This window comes from Calypte anna, chromosome Z, assembly GCF_003957555.1.
Source record: "Calypte anna isolate BGI_N300 chromosome Z, bCalAnn1_v1.p, whole genome shotgun sequence".
Classification (NCBI taxonomy): Eukaryota; Metazoa; Chordata; class Aves; order Apodiformes; family Trochilidae; genus Calypte; species Calypte anna.
This window is the reverse complement of record NC_044274.1, coordinates 50,722,204-50,743,655: the sequence shown is the minus strand read 5'-3', so window position 1 is coordinate 50,743,655 and position 21,452 is coordinate 50,722,204. Positions and strand designations below refer to the sequence as shown.

Sequence of the window (21,452 nt, the reverse complement as noted above, 5' to 3'; positions counted from 1 at the left end):
TATTCTTACAGAAAAAAGTTAAGGAAGGCCACAGAGCCAGAGGGTTATACCATATACATGTCCTTACGCTGTTGTGTATTTAGCATTTTGGATTCTTGTCTGCTTATGTAAAAATCAAATCACCAGCTTCTTGTAGGTGGCTGGTGAGTGACTAAAGGTGAAGGGGAGATTGCCTCTTTGCAACACTGAGAGGTGGAAAAGGAAGTTCGTCCTTACCTCTTCATCCCTGTGCTTTTCATCCCCTCTCTCCAAATTCCCTTAGTTCTTCCCAAAGCCATGAAAGAAACATAACTTTGAGGATAAAAATAATTTACAGAGAATCTGGTTTTTTCTTCACAGTCATTAGAAAATTATGCAGGTTGTTGTTTAGCTCACTTGGAAATAGCTTGGCATAGGGAAGAGATACATGTCATGCATGTCTTCCCCTACTTTTCTCAATGTTTAAGTGCAAAGAGTTCCCAAGAAGAAAGAGAAGTAGAATGAAAGCAACAACTCCCATGTCTTCCATTCTTGTTCAAATAATGAGCTGATGGAAAAATTGTGTGATCAGTGACAAAGGTTTTTACAAGCGTGGGCTGTTTACCTTATTCTGGCATTCACTTTGTCTCAGTGTTAGAAGAGCTGGGACCCTGTACATGGAATCAGTCTCTAAGTGTCTCTAAGTGTCTCTAAGTGTCACATCTACATGTCTTTTAAATATGGCCAGGAATGATGACTCAGCTCCTTCCCTAGGCAGCTTGTTCTAGTCCATGACTTACCTCGTCTTCCGCTGATGTTATGCAGTTAGAAAAGAAAGCTGTTCATGCAGTCTAGCTTGGACTGTATGATGAAGGGATTTTGATGGTTACTCCAGAAAACTATGTTGGAGGAATAATAGAGCCTTTTCTTAAATTCTTAAATTCCATGGATGAGATTTGAAGGCCTTGTTCAACTTTATTGTAAAAGCTTTTCCTCTAAACTTTGTTTTCTGAGGAAGAGGTGTTTTTTTTGTGTAGTGAAGTTCTCTTACCTCACTCCATATTGATGTAGGAGTCTTGTGAAGCAGGACTTCTACCTACAAAGAATAAAGGCAGAGTATGAGTTGGGTATCAGTCAGTATTTGTATTGAATGCAAGCATACATTCAGTTGTAGATGCTTGCACAAAAGCATCTATTAAAATTATATAGGAGAGTATGTTATGGAATTTATGTAGTAAAATAATGTTATGGAATATATTAAAAGCTGATGCTGGAGGTGCAGGACTGTTTTCACATCACTGTCACTTGCATTTTCACATGTTTCTTGCTGTTTCATTCTCTAGTGCTTTGTCAGCAGATCACTAAGTTGTTTACAGATGTTGGATATTAAGACAAGCAGTCTGGTACTCTTCTCTTTACTTCATTACTCGAAAGTAGTCAGTTGGTCGAGTTCCAGAAAGCAAATGTATCGAGATAGATAACTGACCAGGAAAAGCAAGGCTGGGCATGAGCAACGACTCTCATTTCTTCTATTACCCTGGCCTCTGTTCTTGTAAAAGCAGGATGCTGCCTTTGCCTTTCTTCAGCAAGATTGTGTTCAAAGTTTTCTATACTTAACCATTCCGTGTTTTGCAGAAACTTACTGTGTTTCTCTTCCTCTACTGTTACTTGATTTATCATCTGTTGAGATTTTTTGCATACAACAGAAAAATAGTGAGTTGGGTTTGGACAGATGTGTTCTGGTTCAAGCAGCTACTGGGAGTAAAACAAAAAAGGATAATACAAATAGCAAGAATATTTCTGTTATGGTAGAGAAGTTCTTTCCCAAGAACCCTTTGGAGCCAAAGTGCTTAAAAAAATATATGGGTTAAGAGAAAGGGAATAAGGAAAATGGACACTGGTTTCAAATGACAGATGGTAGCTGTTTCCCCTACAGCCATCTGAAGAAGAGTTAAAACTGTCTGCTAAAGGATTCAATGTTAGTCTGGCAGTATCATTTATCAGGGCAATAATAAGTCTACCCGTGTTCCTGTGGGAGCATTATGATCTCTCATTTGTTCATATTTAATAAGGTACATAAGAAGATAAATTCATGTGATCTTTGGAATTACATCATGAAAGTGCTGTCTTTTAAAAATACAATACGTACATTTTAATAGTTATTAAGGCAACAGTAAAAGTAATGTTGTCTAACAGTTGCCCCTAAGGTGGCAATTCAATACAAAGCTGGTTTCTCAAACTGGTGGTGAGGTACTGTTCTCAGACATCCCTGTTTCTTTGGTTCTTTTAGAGCTTCCTGCTGAAGAATTCTTTGTAAGCATACATGTTCCAGTAAAGATGTAACTTATCAGTTGTAGTCACTAATACTAGAAAGCACAATCTTTAGTTTTTGGAATGTAAAAACAGTTGTGTTTTGTTGGCTTGAGAAACACTGTTTTTTTCTGATAGATTTCTTCACCTTAAACTCCCAGCAACACTGCCCGAGAGACATTTTGGAGCAGCTTGAACCAAGTGTTTTCCAGATTCTTAAATGTTAACGTTCAAACTTCTAACCACTTCTGCAGGTGTTTTTTTAAAGATTTAAACTTTTCATTTATACTAATCAGAGTATTCAAAGTATAAATAAATACATAAAGTACACTTGAATTTCCTTTACTAGCTGCTAGGGGAACCTACATATTTGTAATGCAAGACTTATTATTTAACTTACCCATCAGATATCTGATGAAATCTCCATGTTTTATGATACTTGGAGCTAAAATGGACAAGGCATTGAGTAGTGTGAACTACGGTGGCCCTGGATTGAGCAGGAGGTAGGACCAGGTGATTTCCAACTGGCTCTTCTAACCTCAGCTGTTCTACGGAATGATTAAATTATTTATGTTAAATTAAATATTACTAGATCTCTAATATAAACATGTAATAAAAGAGGTGCAGATCAAGGTGTGCTTGATCAGGCCAGCCAGTCCCTCCTCTTTTAGTTAGCTACTTTAGAGACAGATGGTATTTAAGGTAGTATAGGGGGGAAAAAAGAGTGAGAATTTACTAGCTACACAAATTTTTAAAAGCAGCGTTTAATATATTGCTTTTTGTAAAGGAAATACTAGCCAGGTTATAAAGGATTGGTTCACATTACAATTTTCAACAAAGTTAGCATTAATGCTAAATTTTATTTGAAAAGTCCCTAGTTGAGTTTTCATCTGTAAGCATAATCAGAAGTAAGAAAGTAAGAAAGTAAGTAAGAAAGTAAGAATGTACTAGTTCCTATTTGCTTGTGAAATCGGGTAATTATTTTAAGTATTAAAATTTTAAGTAATGGGACCATAAAATTAAAATTAGTTCAGGGTTTAGGGTTCAGGTGGGTAATGTTGCGATTTTAGGAAGGAGACACACATTTTCTTTATTATTGATCCAGTCTATCCAGTCTATTATTGATCAGTCTATCTCATTGCATAGTTTTGAAGTTGCAGAGTTATAAAAAGTCAGTAACAAATGTTTGAGGTTAATTTGAATGCCACGGGTACTAATTGATTAAATATATTTTCCATTTGAATGATTGTATCAAGTAATATATCTGAGGCATATCAGCAATCAATGTGTATTGAACTATTTCGTACATTGGCAAAAAAACCCGAAGTGTTCTTTTCTAAAAGTTTCTTATGCCTCAAAGCATTAATGAAGATTCTGACTGGATACACTGGTCCTGAATTGCTACTCAAATACCTTACGGTATAATTAGTCAATTAGATGTAGGAGATTGAATGTCTCTTGAGTTTTTGTTGACTTGGAGGACTCCAAGATGAGACAGTTAGAAACTCAAAGAAGTGAATGAATAAGGAAAGCAAGTTCACTGCATGGTATTTATTTCCTTGCAAGGAATATATATATAGTATTGGATAGTGTTATGCTACTACCGATAGTAATGTTTTTAGCTCTCTACCATTACAAAAACCATCTCAAATCCTTCAGTTTTCCAGTGTGGTTTTATATCAACCAGTATGCTGAAAGTTTTTCTTCAAATATACAGAATTGGAGTGATCAAAGACACTTCTTTTTTTCTTTTTTTTGTCCCATTTTGGGAGCGGAAGAGGGGTTTCTTGGGCTTTGGGTTTCTTTGGGGTTTTGGGGTTTTTTTCCAGGTAATAATCCTTTTTATCTGAAATTACACTGTTCCTAGGTTTAGCCCTATTTTTGGTGATGCTGTTGCTGGTGACAGAATTTGTAAATAACAGTTCTTTTAAAGGAATTTTAAAATGCATAATCATTTGTCCTCTGCAAGCATATAGTTTCTGTGTAATGCGTTACACATTACATATAAACATTGATATAAGTAGGAGACACATTTCCAGAAATACAAGAGCATGCACACTACATTAATGCTACAGTCCTACTGGAGAAAATGGATCAGCTTTAGTGATATAAGAAGTTAGGAGGCTTTTGGATTAACAGGGTAGAAATCATGCAGGAACATACGTTCTTTATAGTTACCTTAGTAAATTTGGACCTGATATGTATATATTAATCTAAACTGAAGCACTAGGTTGATTCTCTGTAATTTCTCTTTTCCCAGCACAAGGGATGATCATTTCAATGTTAACATTCAGCCGCCAGTTGGAGAATTGCTTTTGCCTGTCACTATGTCAGAGAAAGACTTTAAGAAGGAACAAGGTGAGAAATATTTCAGCAGCTTCAACAAATGTGTTTGGATGAGATGCCTTTCAATTTCCAGGCATGTAGCAAGTGCTTCTAGTGTAGCTGTTTTAGTCTCTGCTAGAATTCAGCCTGATACTAACGATTTTATTTTAAAATAGTATTAAAAGGATGTGCCTTGGTATTCGATAGTTTTTCAGTGTGCCTTTAAAGCACAAGCACTTTGCTTTTAAGTGCCCACCTTTTACCCTGAAACAGTTCTGGCTTCCTGTCACAAAGAGTGTAGTCTTTCCTAACAGCAGTGGAGCAGACAGCTGCATCTCCAAACATACATTGATACAGTGTCTGTCTTTACTGTCTTTACTCATCTTTAGTACAAGGTTACTTTTAAATAGTTCTAGTGTACCTATTTCTCAGCTACTTTGTAGATTTTTTAAACATTTTTCCTTTCAAACACTTCAGTCAAAAAAAGTGCTTGTTGGAATACTGCTTTACAAAGGTGATACCTTTTATGTATTTCCAAATTCTTCTAGTGTGTCTTCAAAAATGTAAGTTTCTGATGCTAGTCCAAACAGAAGACTCTATAAGAGCTTTTAGTGACTTGAATATTTTATACAAACAATCAGAGAAAATTTTACTTCATTTTGACTGTGTGTTAAATGGAATAGTCCATTCTGCTACCCTTAATTTGGATATGATTCTTGGATATTTTAAAAGAGAAGCAATTACATTTTGGATGCATTCAAATGTAATAGTGTTTATTCATCTATCTCAGTGTATGGGGGTTTACATGTATAAATCTTTACACATTGAGATGAGATTATACTAGTGGGATCGTGTTTCATTGCTGTGTAAGGCTCAGAAACTCACTATAACCATAAAGCAGTCAAGAACACCTGTGAGTAATTCCATGTGTTATTAATTATTGCTTTTGAGTATTTCTTGCTTTCTGAAATTAAGAAAGTAGTGTAAATATTGCTTAGATCATTTCAGTTAAGCTTGTGGATGCACTGAAAAGTTAGGATTGTGCCTTGTTTTCCTAACCAATTGATACTTACTTGCTGTTCTTACCCTTTTACTGGCTAAAGCCTGCCTCTCGGCTTTATACCTGCTCAGCAGTCCAAGGTGAGTGATTGAATGAGGCTCTGGCACATTTATTCTAAACTGTTCCCTTCTAAAAATTGTAGCTGAGGTTGTAGTGAAAGCAGATTATTCTGCTTCTCCCACCCGACTGACCTTTCCCCTGCCCTCCCCTACCCCATTTTTATATTTGCTTTCCTTGTGATATTTTGATAGAGTTTTTGTATGTTTTACTGTGACTGAGGGCTTTTTTTCCTCCTGACTGGCCATACAGAACCATGAGCACATAGAAGAAGTGTACTTGGAGAATAGCTGTGGTCCTCTGTGGAGTTGTTGCCAAAATTCCTTTTTCTTCTGCCATTTTACTTCTATGGTTGTTGATTATTTGTCTGAATAAATCTGGCAGCTGTTTGCTATGTTTAATAGAGCAGAAAGGCTACTCTGAATAAAGCTATTTGAAAATTTGTTTATATGAAGTATTTGTAAATCCATGAAGGTCTCTTGGCATTTCTGTATCTCTCTCTCTGTCTTCCTGAATTCATTCTTTGATGCAGGACTTGATGCTGGCAAATTTAGCACAGGTTTAAAAACCTTTACTTCTGCATCTTTTTTCTTATAGATAACAATTTTTTTCAGAATATTTGTAGTGATAGAAGTCTCAGTTCTGAATTTTACAAAGAGATAGAAGCAGCTAGTATTTGGGGAGAATTACTATGTGATCTTGCTAAATGGAAAATCTAAATTACAATAATAAGTGCATTGCAATTTAGAAGTTGTATATGTTATTCTGTTTTGTGTTTAACTGATTTGTCTGTATTCTCCAAATGAATCTGATTTATACAACTTGTTTTTCACTTGTCATGCTTTTTCTTTTTTTTTTTTCATTTTTGGACATAAGGTATTTCAAATCTTGTACCTGGAGATGCCTTATTTTATTTGCAACCAAAAAAAAATAGTGAAGGAATGAGGAGAGTATTAGAAATGCAAGATTTTATTTGGGGAGAACAAGAATATGCATGGGTTTTGAGGATTTTTACATCTAAATTGCATGTGTAACCTAATAAGAATGCTAAAGAGGAAATAGCTGGTATTACACTGCTATGTAGAAGACAATTCATTGCTACACATCTTTACTCAATTACATTCTGCTGTTTTGCATTGGCTGTTACATTTGTATGTGTCCATTTTCTTCCTGATGGCAGAAGGAAACAGGCAGGTTATTGAATATTCATGGCTGTGAAGGTTATCTGGTAGTAGCGGCAGAACCTCAGAAGCAAGTTTTATTCACGTGCTGCACATGATATGCTTAGCTTTGCTACACCAGATCCCTTCCCTCCCTCCTGGACTGGGGAATCCTCCAGTGAGGTGATTCCGTGGAGACGCAGCTGAATTAGTGATTGATGTTGTGATTGACAATTTGGAAGCATTGGATAAAAATGGCACTGTCAAACTGCTCTTTACCTTTCTGGTTAAATATTTTTACTGATCTTGAGCTCTCAGGATTTTATACCCTTTTCATATCACAGCCTCATGAAAGGTCCAATTTCTGTAGCAGGAATTCTGCATGAGCAAGTCATGTGCTGTTGGGATCTCTTTATCCAGTTTTCTTACTTGTCTGCTATTTTTAAAAATCAGTAGCAAAACTCCCCTAGTCTTACTCAGAACAGGACTAGTGTGGTAGCTAACATAACCTTCCTTCCTACAGGTGTAATTTTTCCAATTTCCTTTCTTTTTATTATTAAATATGTGTACAGTTATTTATTGCATCGGTTAGTTAACCCAGATTAATTGCTGCTCTGTGCTCTGACTAGAGTTTTCTTGGATTTTCGTGTTTCAAGGAGTACGGAAGGTGGCATCTGATGGTTATAGCTGGATATCAATCCAAAATTTTAGGAAGGTGTTTTTTAAAAAAGCCAGTTAAAACTACTTTTAGTATAAAGGCTACTTTCACCCCCTTCCCCCAGCCCCACACTCTCCCTTCCCCTCCCCCACCCCCCCAAAATGTTTTAAAATTTTGTCACATTTTTTAAAAAGCATATGCCTTGTTGACATTTTGAAAAGAAAAACAACAAATTAAAAAGTAACACCTTCGTCAAGTAAACAAACTGTTTACCTAATTTTATTAAGATTTATATATACAACTTGTCTTCCTAACAGGCAAGATGCTAATTCCCTAAATGGTTGGACATTTACAATTTTCTGGCCCTTGACTACTACGAGCAATCATATTTGATGTCCCTTAATTAAGCACCCTTTTTTCTTTCCAGGTTCTTTTCCACATCGGCAATCGAGACAATACATTTGCTTACCATGCTGCTCTCCTAAGTGTTCTTTTGCATGTAAATTAATCTTGATTCAGTTTACACTGTCATGCTGAGTGGTACAAATTGCCTATAACAATAAAACAGCATGAGTTAAAAATAAAGGGGGGTGAAAAGGCAGATTGAATGTGTGCCTTACTTGATAGGATGTTACTTTGCTTTATGCCAATACATTAGTCGACAATAATGAATCTTCTGTTCTGAAAAGCATGGTTTAGTTGATTTTTTTAATTTTACTTCAATGGAGCAGTACCTTGTCTTTTATAGAACAAGTTAGACAAACCATTAATGACAAGAGTGTTAAGGTTAAATATGAAGCAATGCATTCACTTCTCTGAGTGCTATCCATCTTTCCATTTACAGAAGCTTGACAAAAGTACTGGCTTTGTACAACATTTCCTTTAATTACATGCTGCGGGAAACAGGCTTTTAACATAAACATAGTTGCATTTATTTATTCAGCATTTGCTCTTCAATAGAGCTTAATGGGGAAGGTTTAAATTCTAAATGAGTACACACATCTCTCAGCAGTGTTATGTCAGTCCCTGCGCTCCGCTTAAAAGCAGTTTTAGTCTGCGTATTTAGTTTTTAAAGCTTTTACCTGATAGTGAAGTTAAACAATTTGAAACAGTGTTCTATTCCCAAGATAAAGGTGTATTCTCAAAGATAAGCTGTATGCTTATTTCTGTTCTAAAGAGCAGATCATGTTCAAAAAATATAACATTATTTACTTATGAACTCTTCTATTTTTACTTTGATATTTCTTATTTTGTGGCAGCAGCTAATGCACGTTCTAGTATATTAAATGTCAGATTAATTTTTTAATTGCTCTATTAAGCATTTTAGTGCCATTTGCTTTGGGTTAGAACTGTATATGCAGCCCTAAAATATTAGCCTTTTGTGACTTTTGTGCATTGTTTTCATTGTCAATGTTACGGATTTGAGATGCTTCATATTTCTGCATGAAAAAACTGTGCTCCATTGTTTGTCTACATTTTCAGCCTCTGAACAGGGTAAAAATACATACATAGTGCTAAGTTGTAGTTGTTCCTGGGTTTTAATAAACACCAGCCTCTGGCGAGTCATTATAAAAAATGGATGTTTATAGAAAAGTAGGAGGTTTTGTTAAAATGTCCTTTAACTACTTTTTTTTTGTTGTCTTATGTTTGGATATAATCTTGACATCTCTGCTTCATTTTGTACTGATATTTTTAGCAGTTGGATATGAAGTTATAATTGAATTCACTAGCTTTTTGATTGAAAGATTAGATGGTATTTTTGTATATAGTCTTACTTAAGTTGAACTTCAGCAAATCATTCTTACATCATATTTATTCTTTGTGTTTACATTCTTCTTTTTAGTTATGCTTTTTTTTAAGAAGAACCATCTTGGTTTCACACTTGCATTAGTATCACAACTATCATTGTTCAGTTGTTAGTGATTCGTTTCCAATAATAGGGCATTGCAAATAATACATTAAACTAATATAATTATGTCATTTCTTATAAAATTGATTTCTCAACAAATTATTTAAGTTCTAATGCAAATGTGTCTTTTTGTTTAGAAGCCATTTTCTTTGCAAATTTTAAAATATTCATAAAGAAATACTTAATGTTTCAGGGATGCTGACAGGAATGAATGAAATTTCTGCTACAATAGCTGTTGCTCCACAGAACTCTACTAGACTTGTGATTATTGAGAGGGTAGTGAAGGCAGCAAACTTGGGTGTAGTCCCATCTGGTCAAGATAACACACACAGGTAAGATTACATGTCTTTCATTGTGAAGCCATCTTTAAATGTCAGTTTGTTAGTTTAAAAGTCATCATTTGATATTAGGGAAAATTTTGTTATCCACATACCTAATTATACTGTAACATCGAATTCCAAGCAGATACTAACTTGGTCCCAAGTACTCCTCAGCTCCTTATTTGAATGTATATAGAACAATCAAATATCTAGCCTTTGCTGTACATAGTGAGGAGGAGTTGTCCTTCCCTGATTTTGTTTCAAAAGGAAAAGGCAGCCTTTAAAAAGCACACTGCATTCAGGAGCATCTGTATGTTTTTGACTTCTGTTTCTGTTTGGAAACTAAGTGGCTTACTCAGGTTTATCATCTGTGTTAAGCTGTTTTTTTCCCCCATTAATTTTTGACCTATAATATCCAATTAGTTAATCCTAGAACCCAATTATTTTTTTTGGAGGATGAAGGTCTTTTTACATGCAGGTTGAATATTAAACTGAACATTTCCCAGCCCTCCCTATCCATATGCAAGGTAAAACAGTGATCAGTTGGCCCTATCTGAATTCCAAGTATTACAAGTAAGTCAGAGCAATTAATCCCAAAGCTGTGGTACAGAATGTCAGAGGAATTTATACGATTGCTGGTTTGTGACAGCTTTTTATAGGACTGACTCAAAATATTTAGTCCTGTAAATTTATATGGCTCCTCACTTGTGACCCTATGTGGAAAACTGAGTGGACACAAATAACAACAGCAAGACAATTGGAAGCTGCTAAAGTGGAATAAGTTGGAATAAGAAACTGCCGACATCTCTCTTGGCATCTATTAAAACTGTTCCAGAGTGTAAATTTTCTATTTATGCCCCTGAATTTTGCCATTTCAATAAGAAAAAAATGTCTTTTTTAAAGCAAAGAACGTTTTCTTTCAAATTTTGCTGACCGAGATGGCTGTTTGGAACGGTGAATTCTGTAGCCTACACAGAACTAATAACCTTGTGTTTCTTTGTTGGATTTAGTCTTTTTTGCATCACTGGGCTTTTGTATCACATTGCATTAACATTAACCCAGCTGGATTTTCTTATGTATTTGATACGGTCAATGATAAAATTCTGTTTCAGTATAAAAACATGGTACAGCTAGTGCGATTGCACTGAAATTATTGTCACTGTTGACACCTGCTCCTCCATGAGAGAGTCCTCATTTGTTGCATCCCTAAGGGATCTATACAGGCTGTGTTCTCAACATCAATACAAAGACTAGGTGAGAGTGTCAATCAAGAGAGACTGAAGTGTCTGCACTATACAGGTGTTCTCTCTCTTTACCCTATCCATCACATGAGACTTACTGTATAGGGATGGATAGTTTTGTGACTGTGTCTCAAAAAGGCTCCCTAAAATAATAGCTTAGATCCTAGCTTAGCCACAGGTTTCCTGATTCTATCTAATTTGATCTTGCTTTCTCTTGCCCTTTTGTTGTTGTTTTTTTTAAGGGCTTTCCACAAAACAGAGCCTAAGACCAACAGTAAGTAAATGGAAGAGGTACTTCCTATTGGGTGGGTACACTCTTTCAGAAACAGTGGTTGAAGGCATATTCTGGTCAGACTGAAGTTTTCAGAGTGCTTTAGAGCATCCTGAAATCTTCTTTCCTTTCTTGATTAAATGCAGAATATATTTAGTAACGGTAGTTACAAAATAGTTTGCCTTTGTAATGTACATCAGGCAAAAAATACTGTTTATAACAACTTAAGTGGCCTACCAGGAGTGCCCAGCAATGGTAGGCATTTTGAAAATAGCCCTCCATTTGCTTCACTGTACATCACCAGAGTTCACACATACTGTGTTGTTATAATTGCACGTAGATTTTACTGAGAACAGGAATGAGAATGTAAACTAATCAATACTTTGATGAACCTGTTCATCTTTTTAAGTAGCACTACATTATTATTAAATTAAATCTTAGATTTAGATGAATGCATATTTGAGATAGAGATCAGGTAATGATTACTGTCAAAACTCAGAAACAAATTATGGGATTATTTATATATATATAATTGTATCCATATATTTGGATTAAATCAACTCAGCCATGAGAATAAACAAAAATAGTCTGTCCTTGCAAAATCTCATAGATGCAGGAAGAGTGCCGGAGTTTTTTTCTGTGATACATACACCATTTCACGATGATAAATCAAAAAAGCACCTTTTACCTAGACAAAGCAGTTACAGATTCAATAACAACATTTTTAAAGTTTTTTTTCCTTTTTTTATAGGAAAAGTAATTTGTTTGTTTTGCTTTATTACAAGTCATATATGGGGAAAAAATAACATACAAGAACTCTGTGCTATCCTCATGCTATTTTGTGAGGCCTGGTTGAGTTCACTTCTTAGAAGTGCCTGCATAACCCTTCTACACAGGAAAGAAGTACTATTTTTAAACTGATGTTCTGCACTGTGCAGCATAAATTATATTAACCTCTTAGTTATCCCCAGCTTAAGTATTACCAGTTAATGACAACTAATGCCAAGAAATTTAGATTGCTTAGTAATGCAGTATACTCATTCAAAATGAAATTGTATAGTTAATACAAGTGTATCTAATGGACACAAACAGGTGTGTGTTTGTTTTTTTCAGTCTAAATGTATTTGCACTCATGATGAAGATGTTATCATGCTGATGCACAATTATGGCTTCTTAAATTGATAACCCTATTTAGGACTGCATTTTTGCAGAGCAAAAACATTTAGCAATTATAATGAAGATTTGAAAATAAATACTTGAAACAAATATCAACAGAATAGCATGCAGTCACTAGTGAAAAAAGGAAATGTAATCCTGTCAAATACTCAGCAATATGTCAGTCAATATATCAGTATAGCAATGCAAATAATAAATGCCAGATAATACAGTAAATTTTATTTTAAACTCTTTTCTGACCCGTTTTATTTGAAGACCGTTGCTGCTATTCTATTTTGGAAATAAACCACAATTGATAGCAGGAAATAGTTGGATTAGGCAGTGAACATGTTGTAATCTACATGTCTCAATTCTGCAGTTCATCAGAATGGCATTAACCATTGACCAGCACTTTGAGACACATGACAGCATTAATTTCAATCCTCTAATTAGAGGTGGTCAGGTTTGTATTTTCAGCAACATAGTATGGGACAATCTAAGTTTCTGGAAAAAATCAGACCTCAGGTTATTTCAACACTTAATCTGTATTAGAACAGCTATTCAACACGTTGCAGTAAGGAGTTTATCCTTCTCTGTTACAATCGTGAAATTGGTAATTCTAATACCCAGCTCTTCTTTGTAGAACTTGTGGAGGGAGGGTATTCACCTCTTAGGATCTCTTAGGGCTTTCATAATAGGCCCCTGAACTGGCACCAAACAAGCTAGATTTTTAAAAAGCACAAAACAGCATTTCTACTCACTGCTGGGGCAGGTCTAACTAGCTCCAGCACAGCATTGCATACAGTAACTCTGCTGCTCTGGGACCTGTATTTTTATGGACATCTAACTGCACCATATAGATCTACCAGTTTGTTCAGAGCTTGTTGTGTGTATTACACCATTGTTTAGCATACCCATGCAATGTGATTTTGTAGATAAGCAAGTAATGAACAAGATGTATAACATCTTCCACTAGTCTTTTGGAGGCTTACATTATTACCCACTAGCAAAATCAGAAACATACTGTATGAATCATATAATATGACAGTAAGCACACTGCAATGGATGAGCACTGAAATCCTGAAAAACGTGAGCCCAATATAGAAACCTGCATTAAAATGTTTCAAAAACAGAAATCCAAGGATCAACACTCGTTTTTCACTAGCCTTATTCCCCACCCCATGCATCAGCCTGACAGTCTCGTTGTATTCACCCCTTTTTATCATTTTGCAACCTGTCATGTCCCATTTATAGTGCATTGGCAGACTGATTCTCAAAGGAAAGAGGGGTTTGTTTACAGACATTTTTGATTATCAGAGAATGGCGTGCTTAGCAATCAGTTATCCTCCCTACATCTTTTTAATCCCAACTAGCGCTTAATGTGGGGAGAATAGCTATGCAGTTGTGCATGTATGTAGGTAGTTTTGTATTGAAACCAAACCAAACCAAAACAAAATCTAACAAAACAAAACAAGCAAAAAAACCCAAACCCAAAACACTTAAATAGGTACAAGTGGAAAATTTTTTGTATGTTTTCTTCCAATTTGTACTAGATTTCAAAGAATTCTAACACAGAAAGTTGGTGATCAGAACCCACCAGCTTACCACATGTAATAACTGCATTTGCTTTTGGCATGTCAGAAAGACAGGGCTGTCACCCATTGATTGAGGATGGACACAGTACAGAAATTATTACACCGTTTGAATCCAAACATACGTTCTCAGTAGCTGACTAACAGGTATTACAAAACCAGGAATGCTTTTTAAAAGACCTTTTCTGCTCTGTGTACACACAGAAAGCCTTCCTAAGATTTTTCGCTAAGCAAATGGCCTGTCACAGGTCTCAAATTAAATGGAACCTACCTCTAGCAGTTGCTCCTTTAATGCTTTTATATGGATTGTTCAGATGCTGTGGTTCCTTAGCTGTGGGGCTCAGTCATCTTTTTCTACTCTTCTAGAGAGCTGCAATGGGTAGCTGAGTAAATAAACTTGTCATAGACATGCAGCCTTGATCTTGCTTCCTAATTTCTTAAGTAGGAATTAATTAGAGCACTAAATGCTCTAGGCAAAGCAGTTTCACTGACAGTCTTTACCTGGAGGAGACAGAATTTTAAATTAATAGTGTAACTATCTGCACAGTATTTCAGCCTTTGCTGTAGCTAGACATTGTAAACTCTTAATGTTTTCTTGATTTAGGATAGATGTAATTCTAGTTTTTTAATATAAAAACAACAAACAAACAAAACAAAGCAAGCAAACAAAAAAAACATTGATTACAATGATTCTTAGGTAACTATTTTTATTCCTAGAGAAAGTGAACTGAAATTTTTAAAAATGAAAATACTTATTCAGTAGTTTCTACTAGATATTCCTCATTTTTTTAGTCCAATCCTAACATTCCCTTGGAATTTTCTCCCTGCTTACAAAAGAACTCTGTGTGTATTAATACAGCTTTCATATGTTATCAACATATGAAGATTTCTTTTAACTGGTAATTTTAAATATATTTTATTTAAATATTTAAATATTTAAATATATAAACTGGCAATTTTAAATATATTGCTGTATTTGTGGAGCCTGCATGTGGATTGAAAAATTTAAAACTGCTTGAAGAAATTAGATTTTAGATGAACATTAAAAGTATATGAGTGAGTCATTTTAGATAGGTTAATCAAAATAGACTGTGCTAGCTTAGCTTATTTGTTGTCCACTAGAGGACAGCACTGCTTTTATATCTGAATGCACTAAAGTGAGAAATATGTAAGGCATTTTCTTCAAAAAACAAACAGGAACGTTCAGACCCAATTGTTTAAACAGAAAATATGTAGCACTCTAAAAAAATTAACCAAAGAGAAAAACATCTTTGATTTGGAAGATCTTGAGGCAAGCTAATGTTTTAATATATTTCTGTGAGCTAACTTGCCTTCTTGGAATGAAATAATTTTTCTGCAAATTAAAATTTATAGCCTATTTTAAAAATTAACTGTATTAAGAAAAATAAGAATAGACCAGATGAGGAAAAAAAATAGACTTACTATTAAAATTACAATTTTCTAGGTGTGAGGACCAAATGTTTTGACTCAAGCTTTCAGATTATTGAAGTTTTGGGGACCAGATATAAATACTTACATATTAAAACCCTGGAAATTTTGAGCTCAAGCTAAATTTGGAGGAAAAGTCATGCAGCATAATTTTCTGTAGTACTGTGCACTAGGTAATAAATGCAGAAGACTCACTTGCATTCCTGCATTTTTGTTAGAGGTGCAGTGCAGCTGCTTGCTGGCAGCTGAGGACAAACTCGAAATCTATTTTGGCAGTAGAGCTGAAAATGGTAAAAATATTGCATGGATTTTATTGCAATTTGTTTTACAACTTCATCATTTTATTAAATCCCAAAATACTCAATATTGGAAATAATTTAATTATCATAATGGATTAGGTACTTTTGACAATTAATTGTAAGAGAGTGTTAAAATACCATGAAACTCACTGGAAAAGAGAAAACATCAAATTATGGTAGTGGGATTTTTAAGGTAAATATTAATAAAATTTTATTATAAATAAGCAGTGTTAAACCATTGTGGTTTCTTCTGAGAAGTTAAAATCGTCAAATAAAGGAAAAGATTTTTGTTTTTATAAGCATATTTCTACTTATGCTTTTAGTATTAACCTTACTCTGTCCCCAGTTCAGAGCTAATACATAATGCTATTCTGAATACTTGATTTTCTAAGGCTCACTCAGAGAATAATAAAAGTAATTAGTAATTTATCTGTGTTTTGGATTAAATGTTAATTATAAAATCAAATCAGTATTGAAGTAAGGTAAAGATTCAGAGTGCTGAAACTATAAATATTTTTTGTTGTCTGATGATACACCAGAACATACTTCATAATTGTTCCTTCTCATATTTAGATTGAAGACTATTTCCTCACAGTATTTTTTCCCTCTTTGAACGTATCCATTGCATAACTTGATTACACATTTGTCAACTTTGGACTAATTATTTTTCTACAGCTAGGGCAGGGCATTGCATCTTGTGATTGTCTTTCTTACTAATAGGATTCTGTCTGCTTCAGCAGGCAGTAATTGAAGGCTTCATGTACAAGATTTAAAGAAAGGGCAGAGAAAAAAAAAGTTTTAGCCTCCATGGTCCATTGTCACTGTTGCTGGTAGAACAGAAAAAGAAGAAAATTTAGCTTGGAAAAAAAAAGGAAAAGGCAAGAAGAGTGACTGAAGTGTTCTAGTGCTGTTGAATTATGCGTAACAAACCCGGCTCTGCTGCAAACAAATGTCCTAATAGTGAGAGTTCAGGTGTAAATTTGCTTTCTCAAATGTTGAATTTTAAAGAGGGGGTTTTGAGTCAGATACTCTGTTGCTGTCTCTGCACTGGCATGGAATTTTCATAACCTTTCCTCATAAAAATGCCTCTCCTGTGTATGGTAGCTATATTGTGTCTACAGACACAGGGAAAATAACTGGTAGTCTGTAGTTAGACTGGTCATCATTACAAAGCCAGCGTTTGGAAATGCTGTCACATTGCAGTGAGTCTGGTACTCTGTGTTTTCACTTTATATCAACTGAAAATATTTCTGTGTAATAATTTTACCAAATTTTATTTTCATGGAACATGAAGCAAGAACATGTATTTGATTTTTAACTCTGGAAAGACTGAATGATTTTCTGAAAATATACAGTACTTTTATTGATGTTGATTTATAATTTGATTCTTAATACATATTTCCTTACCTACTGACAGGTACTATATTTATGTAAAAATAAGCTTTGAGTTCTTTCTCCTTTTTTGCATGTCATATAGCCTCAGAATCCTAAAATGTTTTGAGAGAAAAAAATATTTGGAAAAACTCAGAATATGCAAATATATCTCACATTGTTCTGTTTTTAATGTGTCTTTATTTTTTTTAAAGTGGAAGAAGCATTAACAGCTGCTTATCCTCCTGAATTTTTAATAACGTGAAATCAGGTTTGGAATATCCCAGTAACAAAACTTGGAAATACCTGCAGTATAGTAGAAACAGCCATCTTGTAATTAAATACTTTATTTTGTTTTCTGAATGGTATTCTCACCTTCATACCCACTGATGGGTCAAAAAACAGCTATTTATCAAATCCTCTCTTGATGGTATATTTAAAACATCTAAATAATTAGCAAACTAGTTTCACTGCTAGTGCTTGCTGACCAAAAGCCATCTTTTTACAACTGTGTTTACTTTCACAGTTCATATAAGCATATTTATTTAACAAGTCTCTCTAGAAACATAATTATCTTCCCTATTTTAAGGAACAGATTTTGACTTGAGACATTCAAAGGCGGTAGTAAACCCATTGTGTGGTTGTTCTTCTGCACCCTTTTTTAATGGTGAAATAACTCATCCCATTTTGTTCCAATTTTTTTTTTCACTGAGTAATGTGAGAGTGGTGACCAATGATACAAACCAATTAGCCACTGCTAGTTATGCATACTTCACGTAAAATTTTCTCTGTGCCTTGCAAACAACATACAAGCTCACATTTTATTGATTTTATCTGTTTTGTTCAGAGGTATGGAAAAGTATTATTGATCCCTTATGTGATTTTGCAAGTCTACGTGTGAAAATAACAGTGCAAAACTCATCTCTTATGCTTTGGGCCACCTTGGCTTTCATGGAATGCTGACTTTGTATCACTTTCAGTTTTTAATAGAAGAAGGTAAAATCAAGCTTTGGGGCTATGAAACACAGCAGGAGTGCCAACTACCAACCTATTTGTGTGCATACTCAGACATAATCTGCCTCTGTGTTGTCCCAAGAAAAAACTGTTAAGTAAATAAAGTGACTAGTGGTCTTCTTCTATATCACACTGCTAATAGGTGAAATCACTGATACAACTAGCAAACTAGGTAACTTTTATAGTAATGACGTTGGTTTAGAACCTGCTATTAAAGGAAGACATCTCTGAATATATCTATAATGTGGACAAAAGAAATAGATTGACCTGTGATGGGTGACATTAGAGAAGTGCCCTGTGTTTCCCTAATTAGTATAATGTGTTACGAGATTTTGATATGCTTAGTTTAAAAAGAAAAAAGAAGAAATTACTTCTCGTTTAAAGAGAACCTGCTTCCTGCTTAAGTGGCTAATATTTTAATTAAGTCTGCAGTGAAGTTTTTTGAGTATCTCCTGATAAACTCCCTCTTTTATGTTGATGGTAATTAAACAGATCCCCAAGGGGCTGGGTAGGCGCTTTGCAAGGTCCGTGCTAATTGTTAGACATGAGACACTGACCAGTTGGTTTGCTCTTGAATAGTCCACAGCGTGCTGTCAGCCCAGCAGTTTGATTTTTCTGTATTGTGAGCTGTTGTCAGGGCTAACTGGGTCCTATTGTGGCTGAAGATGTTGCGCAAATTGAGGCAGATGGCTCTGATTCAGACACGTGTCATTCAGAAAGAGGAGAGGAGATTGGCCCTGCAAAGTGGGGTCAGACTGGGTCACAGACCTGCTCCACACTTGTTAGTGTTTTCAAAAGCCCATGTGCAGCAACTTTGTTGTTATCAAGTAAGCCCCGCGAGGGGGCCAGGGGGTGGGGTGGGGAAGGCAAAAAAAAGCATGGTGTGCTCCTTGTGGAAGATGGAAGATGAGGCTGTTGCCATCCTCTTCCTTCTAGTCTCTTGGGCCTGGCTGTGCGTGCAGAATGAATTAACAGGATTGACAGAAGTTCATTGTGCCTAAAATGGCTTTTCAGTCAATTGTGGTGCTCAAAAGGCTAGTTTTGCTTTTAATTCCATGTAATTAGTGGGTTCCTCATGTCTTGGAATTTAGTAATGTTGCATTAGTCCTAACTTTTGTTTATCCAATTGGTTGGGGGTTTTTTAATCAGTTTTGTAGGATTTCAGTAATTATACGATATTTGTAAATACCGGCCACACTTTTATGATTAAGTATTATGGAGATAAATTCTCAAGTAAAATGATATGGCGTCTTGTTATTATCAGAATTTCAAATTATTGTGTCTGTTGTTTGTAACTTTGACTATTTTTGGTTTGAGTTAATTCCAGGGATGTCAGGAGTATGCACTTCTCTGAAAGAAAAACAGTGGCTTTTTGGTAGTCTTCTACTACATTTAGCATAGTTACATTTTCTTTGGGGCAGCAAATAAAGATAGTTATCCGTAGAAAACTTCATGTGGCTGAATCCAAGTTTCTAATGTAAACTGAAGAATTAGAATTTACATAAAAATTTAGTTTTTACTCTTAAATACACAGCTTTGCATGACACAGTTTTGTCCTTTTTAATGCAAAACTATTTACACAATACTGAAAAAATTCCTTCTGAAGATTTTACTGATGTTTTTATGGTTTATCCCCTGAAATGCATTTATGAAATTGGAGGCATTTTATTCTATTGGAGCTCATTTAACTTTAGCAGAAATAAATATTAGCAATCCTTGACCTTAAAATTTTCAGTGATTTTTTTTTTTTTCTTAATTTTTTTTTTCCTTGCCCCTCCAGATTTGCAGCTAAGACTGTGCACAGTGGGTCACTGATGCTAGTCACAGTGGAGCTGAAGGAGAGCTCTACAGCACAGCTCATCATAAACACCGAGAAAACCGTGATTGGTTCTGTTCTGCTGCGGGAGCTGAAGCCTGTCCTGTCCCAGGGGTAACCTGCTTACATCTGGACTTCAGAATCTGGCACACAACAAAAGTGCCTGGCATCCACGACTGGTGCCTTTCATTTATAATAATAGCCCTTCCATCTGGCAGTGGGGGAAGAATACACTCTTGACATTCTTGTCTTCTGCTTTAGAATGCTAGCGTGTATCTATCATGTATGCAAGTGCTTTCCTTTATTTCTGCTTGCTAACCAAAGAACATATATTTTACTGTCAGTTATCTTCTCTTCAAAATATATTTCCCATTTGTTCTACCTTAGTCCTTCCCTCTCTCCTCCCAGTCCCCACTACCTTTCTTCCCTATCAGTTTTCCCCACTGTAGTGGACAAATACTAGGTAATAAAGTTCAAGGGAAATTACATTGCTTGAAAATTGAGTTAAAATGGCAGGGAGGTTCCAGTAACATACACGACAGATCCATGGTTCAGAGAGGTTTTGTTGCATAAGTGTAAAAATACAACAGACACAGCAAAATGATGTTTGAATTCTGAAATTATTGTAAACCTGAACTTTTCTATTGAGAGCATTGTGCCTACCTTCTGCCATTTTCTCAAATATTTCTGTTAAAATGCCAATAAAGTAGTGCTATGAGCAGAGGCTCTCTCTTTCTTGTTTTGATTGACAGTATTGTATTTAACTGGTTAATTAAGGTAAATACAAGGCTGGACACCATTATATGCATTAGCAAACTGTTTTATGAAAGTGCCCAGCATTTGTGCTCCTATTGTAATTTACTGCTGTGCAGTTACACTGTTGTTAATAAGCAAAGCCAGTAACTGCCTATTTTCAAACTGGCACATTCATAAAATATTTATTGAATTATTAGTATTATATGATATACTAATTATTAGGCATTTTGGCAAGTAGTCATCTAGCTTAATAAATCATTGAGATCTTTGCTTCCAGTTTCTTAAACTGTGATTAAAAAGTCTCCCATCTGTGCATAAAATAGGGCTTGAGGCAAAGAGAAATTCATAGCCATATCTACTAAACTAGAGCTGAGAAGACCAAGAGCAAGACCAAGAGAAAACCAAGACTGTGCAACCTTTAATGCATCCAGTTTTGTCCCTGTAGCCTGGGTGTCACTGATTTTGACCTTTCCTTCACATTCTGGTTTCATGGTAGGGCTGAAAATGCTGAGCTTTGTCACTTCATGTCAGTCCTCCTCATTTCCAACATGACTTTTCCTAGTAACTTGCTGTTCTGCTACAGGTATTTTCAAGACATGGGGAAGATACCTGGATAACTGTGCACTTGCTTTCTCACCAGGACCCTTGTGTGGTCCTCTGATGCTAACTACTTGGTGCAGTTTTGGTTTAGCTTTCTGGATGACAAAAAGTACTGTGTGAGAAATGTTGCA

At 35.2% G+C, this 21,452-nt stretch overlaps 1 protein-coding gene across 2 annotated transcripts in view; it reads left to right on the top strand.

Moving 5' to 3' along the window:
• AP3B1 (adaptor related protein complex 3 subunit beta 1) overlaps window positions 1-20,678 on the top strand; it is a 158,222-nt gene extending 137,544 nt beyond the window's left edge. For both annotated transcript variants that reach the window (XM_030467696.1, XM_030467697.1), the window contains exons 25-27: window positions 4,529-4,626; window positions 9,631-9,769; window positions 19,930-20,678. In XM_030467696.1, the coding sequence (XP_030323556.1) occupies window positions 4,529-4,626; window positions 9,631-9,769; window positions 19,930-20,083 (391 nt within the window). In that variant the 3' untranslated portion in view covers window positions 20,084-20,678. The remainder of the gene's footprint in view (window positions 1-4,528; window positions 4,627-9,630; window positions 9,770-19,929) is intronic.
• The last annotated feature ends 774 nt before the right edge of the window (window positions 20,679-21,452 follow it).